The 7621-nt window shown below is 36.3% G+C and overlaps 1 protein-coding gene across 2 annotated transcripts; it reads left to right on the forward strand.

Annotated features, from left to right (window-relative positions):
- The first annotated feature begins 881 nt into the window (after positions 1 to 881).
- On the forward strand, positions 882 to 6979 carry LOC112710681 (protein EARLY FLOWERING 5). Of its 2 annotated transcripts, XM_025763036.3 has the most exons (10): positions 910 to 1061; positions 1157 to 1345; positions 1606 to 1699; positions 3121 to 3206; positions 3807 to 3856; positions 3945 to 4014; positions 4148 to 4229; positions 4316 to 4731; positions 5248 to 5772; positions 6435 to 6979. In XM_025763036.3, exons 2-10 carry the CDS (start codon positions 1265 to 1267, stop codon positions 6654 to 6656), a joined length of 1626 nt encoding a protein of 541 aa, XP_025618821.1. In that variant the 5' UTR covers positions 910 to 1061; positions 1157 to 1264; the 3' UTR covers positions 6657 to 6979. The 2 variants fall into 2 exon arrangements, with proteins under 2 accessions (XP_025618817.1, XP_025618821.1); XM_025763032.3 differs by having other exon boundaries at positions 882 to 1345.
- The last annotated feature ends 642 nt before the right edge of the window (positions 6980 to 7621 follow it).

Consider the following 7621-nt stretch of genomic DNA (forward strand, 5'->3'; position numbering starts at 1 on the left):
TACTTCAGTCTAAACAGACATATTTTTAATTTTTTTATATTCATTTTAATAAAAAAAATAGCTATTAGCCAAACAAAAAATCAAAACACATATATAATGATTAATCATATCAACAAAAAGGTAAACAAAAATAAATTAATATAAAATAATTAATTATCTTGATAGATTATAATTCACTCATAACGCGAAGGAATAATGAGGTTTATGAGGTTTATATCATTATATATTTATTTGAAAAATATTGAAAATAATATGGTACAATAATTAATATATATATATATATATATATATATATATATATATATATATATATATATATATATATATATATTAAGGGGCAGTAAAATACACACTGAAAATGAACAACGAAAGAAACACCTAAAATGAGTAATGTTATGGTGAGAATTTAAGATTTATTGAAGAGTAAATGTTATTTCTTTTAATAAAAAAGACACTAATAAAATTTTATCATGTGTAGTATACATTATTTTATAATCACCAAAATAAAATATATTCAACAGGAAAGGTCCCTGAATCAGTTTTGTAATGAGAGCAGAAAATGTCCTTTTTTAAAACACTTGTCCAATTCTCTATCAACCAACTCAAATCTATAGAGGTAGAAATCAACCTCAATCCACTTCACCTTGTTAAAAATGTAAAAAAGCCTCAATTCGTTCATTATTTTTTTTTTTTTTGGTAAAATACGTTCCATTGTTATTAAATTCGGCTCGATTCCATGGATCGGACTGAAAGCCTGTTACCCTACTGGGTTAGGTCACCAATCAGGGCCCTAGTTGAGGTACGAAGCTCTAGATGATCTGCGTATACAGCATCCTAAATGGAGCCCCATATAAAAGCCCAAGAAGAGGTGGAAAAGGTGCAATGGGCCGTTCATCAAGAAATATTGCAAAACTTATTTCATTTATTTTATTTATTTATATTTCTTTTGAAAAAAGGCTGTAATCGAAATCGGTGCATCGGAAACAAAAGGAGAGGAACGCAAAGCAGTGTTAGAGAATAGAGAAAAAGAATCCGGAAGAGTGCGAATGCTTGAATGGATCGTAAGTCATAACCTCATATGAACTCGCCGTTTTACTCCCCGTTTGTCGTTTATCGGTTCTCCTCCTCCTCACTGGTTTGATTGAAATTGCAATAGGAACGAAACGACGAGGTTAATTAACGATAATCAAGGAGCTTATTCTTGAGAGAGGTAGAAAAGAAGGGGAAAGAGGTTTTGAGCTTTAGAATTGAAAAATAAGAAAAAATGAAGACCACGAAGGGTGGCAAGGTCATGAATCCTACCGATGCTTATCGAAAGGAGCTTCGCAAGAAGGAATTGAAAAGGGTAATTCTTCACTCTTTTCTCATAATTGTTTTCTTCAATATGTACCCTAATTAGTTGAAAAACTATAATGCAAGTAGCCGCTGTACAAATTAAAGGGGAAATTATGATGATAGACATAGGGGTTTTTCCTTTTAACCCTAGTAGCTGCTTCAATGAAACCCAGCTTTATCTACTGAGATTTTTGTTATTACGAAGTTCTAGCTTAATTCTTTATTTTAATTTAGTTTATAATTATTTGTTCTTTTGTTTTTGCTTAACAGAATAAGAAGGAAAGGAAGAAGGTGAGGGAAGTGGGAATTCTTAAGAAAGATCCTGAACAGCTGAAGAAACAGATTGAGAACTTGGAAATGATGAGTATGTCAAGTCTTGAGCTTTCCCACACCACTTCCTTTTGTTTATTTGTTGTTGTTGTTATTGTTTTATTATTATTGTTATTGTCGTCATCATGAAAGTATTAATTGATCATATGTTTTGCTATAGAATGCATGAATCTCTTATCATGTGGAATAGTGAAAACCAATTTGTAGTGACTTGTAATATCTGCCGAGAATTGAGATTTCTTCAAGAATCATGATCATCTTCTGATAATTAGAACTGGTTAACAGGACAAGATTTACATGAAGTTAAAGAAAATAGAGTTCAGCAAGTTTGTGAGCATAAATTCTTTCAAATTGCCGCCAAATTAGTCGTTATCTTGGGAAGTTTGTTTGATTCTCAATGGAGGAATTATGTTATCTGTCTCAGTGAAGGGTGGGCAAAGAACTATGGATGTTCACTTGTATATAGAGATTTCAATTGCAATATGAAACTTTGACAGTTGTATAGCAGTTTATGTAGAGAATGGATCCTCTCAATTTTTTTTTCACTTGAGGGGATATAAATGTGATCTCACACCATACATTTTATTGGTGGGACCAAGAGAAAACATGAAGGAAAAAATATTGAAGGATTAGAGATCACATTTTACTCTCTCAACTGAAAAAAAATTGAGAGGATTCATTCCCGATTATGCTACAGTTATGTAAATCAAGTCTGAAACTTTACGGCTGCATTTGTTTATAGTGACAGGACACTGAGACAGGGACACAAGACACAAAATTGTGTTTGGCAGAGGAAACATGGACAGAGACAATGTGTCCAGAGACACTGAATTAGTGTATTTGTGTCCATCCTGACAGGAAGGACACGGAGACACTAATAAGGGACACAACATATTTTTTATTTTTTCTTTTATTATTTTTGTTAATTTTTCATAATTATATTTTTTATTATTATATTTTTCATCTCAAATTTTTTGAATGAAAAAAATGAGAATAAATTGGATTTTCATAATTTGTTCTAGTTTATCACCAAACAGAATACAAGAACACAAAATTTTGTGTCTCTGTCCATCAGTGTCTTGTCCTGTCCTGTTCTTGGAAACAAATGCAGCCTACGTGGCTGAAAACATAAGTACCTCAAAGTCAGTGCATTTGTTTAGGCCTGTGGTGTGCAGTGTGATAATGCTTTGTATGGTTTCGTGAGTTATGCTCAGAAAATTGTGGATCATTTACATGTACCTCTTCTTTTTGCTTTATCTTTTGACATTTTTTTTGCTCTCGTTTTTTTGACATTTTTTTTGGCATATTAATTCTTTATTGCTCTCGTTTCCTACTCAATTTGACAGCTTCTGCTTTTATTCACTAGATTAGTTTCTTGGCATATACTACTTTAACAAAGTTAGGTGTCGTCTAGAACTTTTACCTATTCAAATTTACTGTATATTGTTGGTGCAGAGGCTGATGGTGCTTTGGATAAGGCAAGAAAGCACAAGAAGAGACAACTACAAGATACACTTAACCTTGTCCTAAAGAAAAGGAGGGTAATAATATACCGTGCTTTTCTTTTTCTTGGACCATTTCACTTTATTGTTAAATATTTCTTTTCTTATTAAAATTTAGTTGTATGCTGCACACAATTATTTCCTTTTTACGGAAAACAATAATGGAGAACATATAACTGTGTTAGTTGATCTCTAGCACTGAGGCCAATTTCCAAGTTGATTTTATCTGTTTCTTCATCATGGTTGAAAACACATCTTTACTTTCATGCCCCTCTATGTGAGTTTTAATTGATAGTTTCTCGGTCCAAAATAAAAGCTTGTATGTTCAACTATGTTTGTAGTTAAAATCTGTCTTTTTGTATCTACTAAATCAAAGACCGTAGGGAGTCATTGTTAAATTTAAACATCAGACTGACTTAGTCCGTTGACCGCACTGTGTTGTGAAAAGCAGAAGTAAAGCTTTATGGAATATTCGTTACCTGAGTATGATGTTGCACCATTAGCAGAAACTGACCTTAATTAAATTTACACTCAGAAGTCACTCCACACAGTTGTATGCTAATCTTTTTTATAAGTAGTTTCTGTAAATTATTACTTTTTATGATGTTCTGATCTAAAACCGATTTCTTTCTTAACTAGGAATATGAAGATAAAATGAAGGAGAAGGGTGAGACCCCTGTTATGTTCAGGTGAGGGATTTCTCCATTGTTTAAAAGCAACCTTTTGACCCACTTTTTTCTTTGTTAGTTTATACATTCTAGAATGCCTTTTTGGCAGTCATTTAGGGCCTCCCCGAAGAAGAACAACTGCAGAAGAAGAAGAGAGAGTTAAACACCCAAAGCCTGAGGTAGGATTTAGAGTTGTTTCTGGGTTGCATGTCTTGTTTTGTTTAACTTATTTATTTTTCTCACCATACAAAACTAAACTAGGATATAGTTAATAGTTTTGAGTTATTAATTAATTAATTATTTTTTTTACAGGATTCCGTTTATTACCATCCAACATTAAACCCTACAGGGGCTCCCCCACCTGGGAAACCTCCCATGTTTAAATCGTCTATAGGTATGTTGAGCTTCCTTTCATTTTTGTTAAAATCATGAATATGTGCTGTTAGTTGCCTGATCCGCCTCTTTGTGCTGAGCTCTTAGGGCCCAGGATTCCCTTATCCGGTGCTTCATCGAGTACTGCTGCATCATCATCAGCAGCAGAGTCAGGGGATGATATGTTAACTGTACCTCCACCTCCACCGCCACCCCCACTGCCCGAAGCTGGCAGTTCAAGTTTGGCTGAGGACACTGCTTTACCTGCGGCATCTTTGCCTTTGCCTCCACCACCGCCCATGCCTCCAAAGCCTGCTACTACTGGACCTACATCATTACCACCACCTCCTTTGCCACCTCCACCTCCTGGTCCTCCACCTAAAGAGCAAGTTGCAAATCACCCGATCCCCCCTCCACCTCCACCCCTACCACAGTCTCAGCCACCGCCACCTGGCACTAGTGGAGGTGAAGAGCGAAACCAATCTTCATCCGCAGATGATTTGCCTTCTAAGGAGACTGGTCAGGTAGGCTTATGTTCTTTATCTATAATGGCATGAAACTATAATCTAACACAATATTATAGAAAAGGAACTATAGATTAATGGAAAGCTAAGAAGCATTGTGCAGTTGTTATTTATCTGAAATGATTTGGCAGATACAGGGCCTCCTGTATTTCTGAAAATCCAGGAGAAGAATAAATGAATCTAAAGAAAATTATATATTATATTTTTATGTTAAAAAGTAGTGAAATCAGATCAATGCATATGATTTATAGTGTTGGAGTAAAATCTTACGTTTATGCCATTTTGGCCCCGTTATTTTTATGTAAACGTTTCAGACCATGGGCTGTACTCCTTATGCATATTTTGAAATGGTTATTGCTTGGAAATCATCCTGGTTAAGACTTAAAAAGTTGAAGAAAAGGTTGATGATGAGTATACTTGTGTCACATTTGATTGCTTTAAATTTAAAGCCCATGAATTGGTATTATTCTCCTAACCCAATTCTTCTAATACAGTGACATCCTTTCTAAAATGTAGATGCAGCTCCCTCCACCCCCTCTGCCACATCGGATGCCACAAAAGTCTGATGGTGCTTTAGCTACCACTGACAATACGAATTCTCTGCCAAGCCATGAGATCCCAAAAATGGTTCCTGGGCCTCCTCCTCCAAGGCAACAACCTCCTGTTCCAGGATCCACCTTAGTTCCAACTTTGCAGGCCGATGTTTTGCCTCCTGGAATATCCCGTTTTCCACCACCCCCACCACCACCTGATATGAGGCCTCCTTTACCAGTGGCTGGACTTCCTGGTCAGGCACCACCTCCTGGAATGATGGTCCCAATGATGCCTAGGCCCCCATATGGTCCTCCACCTGGGCCTCCTCCAATGATGAGACCACCACTTCCTCCTGGTCCTCCTCCAAGCTTCCAAGAAGATGATCAAATGGCTTTTAGGCTACCTCCACCGCCTCCTCCTCCTCAAAAACCATCTTATGTTAAATCTGCTGCATCTACTGTTGTTAAAAGGCCATTAGCTCAGCACACACCAGAACTTACAGCTATGGTAGGTTGATATTATTTTATTTTTAAAATTTTAAAATTACACCCTTTGGATGCGGCTCCTCTTTTCTAGACTCCGTGTAATATGGGATGCTTTGCACCTCTATATTCTCCATATATCCATGAAATGCATGTTTTACATCGGCATATATTTTATCGTAGAATTTAAATACTTTGGAATGAGGATATCACTACATAGGGTTAAGTGAGGGATTTTAAGTGCACATACATTAGGTATGCAATTATTAGTGTGTTAAGGAAGTCTGTAGGAGGTGATAACTATAAGATTATGCTTAAGGTGGTTTGGTTATATGATGATAAGACCTGTAGAAGTCTTAGTAAGAAGAGTTTGATTAATGGAGGGTAGCCTGACAATTTGAGTTGAGTGGGACAAGGAAAAGTTATGGAAGTGGTCATTCCAATAAATTTATAATTATAGACTTAAATAACTTGCTTACAATTATGATTAATGATGGGATACAATCAAGTCGTTTTCTCCGTGACAACTATCTCAGTAGAGACAATTTCCTTCTAGTTGTTAAATAAGCCAAGTTGTCCTAAGTAGTTTATGTCTTGACACTTAAATTGGCATTACTCGCATAATGTTCTCTCTCATTTTCATATATATTATTTCTCTGATTCAGACCTTGATTTGTTTTTGGGTAGATTCCTGCATCTGTTCGGGTTAGAAGAGAGAATGCAGTGGCAAAATCCAAACCGAAACCGACAATATCAACCTCTACCTCTAGGACAGTCTCGGGGCCACCAACTATTGTAAAACCAGAGTCAGTGAGTTCATCATCGTCAGCTCCAAAAGCACAGAGCATAGATGATTCGTACACAGCTTTCTTGGAGGACATGAAAGCCCTTGGTGCACTTGATGGTTGAGATCATTGTAGATGCCGAAGCTGCATACGGGATGAGGATTATGCACAGGGAAATTTGCCAAAAAGTGTTCAAAATCTTGAGACCCAGCTCATTTTTTTATTATTGATGATACAGTCTAAATTAACACCTTGCAAATATCCTTGTACTTTTGCGACTCCCAAGTGATCTTTTTTTCTGCAACTAGCACCTAATAGTTATTCAAGTTGAAATTAGATGAAACAATAGTATAAAATATTGTCTTAACGATGTGCTGATACATTGTTAAAAAATTGCCTTTCATATTTTTAAAAAAAGAAAAAGAAAAAAGAAAATATTCGAGAAAACATATGGCGTAATTTGCGTCAAACTACAAGTATCCTTAATTCTCACTTGTGTTTTGCCTGTTCCTGTCTTGATCCATCTTTGCTAATTCCCATTTCTCGTGGAGATTTGAGTATTACTGGAATATTTCTTTTAAAATCTGAATAGAACTTATACATAATTGCAATCCAAATAAGCCATTTTAAAGTATTACTGGAATTGTCCAAATTTTGGACACAACTCCGCCTATGTTACACTTGCGGTACATATCCGGTCCCAAACCCGGATAAAGGAGGAGGGTTGTGTTAGGTCTTCGGCAACCAACGTAAAAATATAGCCGAACCCCCCATGACATGAATCAAAGACATTATTGCGCTAAAGCTAGGTCGTTACCCGGAAGTAACGCGCCGTATGGCTCGAGTACGGTGTCAAAGCAAGAGCCGCTGCATCGGTGCCCGGATGTAGTGTTAAATGAGCAAGGGTTCTCGCGTTTTCGTGAACGGACGAGGGTAAATAAGCTAGTTCACAAAGGAAAAGGTAAAGGTCGAAGCGACAAAAGGTTGAGATTTGGGACATGGAACATAGGCACTCTAACAGGAAAGTCCATGGAGGTGGTGGACACCATGACAAGGAGGAAGATTAACATTATGTGCCTACAAGAAACG

Source organism: Arachis hypogaea, chromosome 1 (assembly GCF_003086295.3).
Source record: "Arachis hypogaea cultivar Tifrunner chromosome 1, arahy.Tifrunner.gnm2.J5K5, whole genome shotgun sequence".
Lineage (NCBI taxonomy): Eukaryota > Viridiplantae > Streptophyta > Magnoliopsida > Fabales > Fabaceae > Arachis > Arachis hypogaea.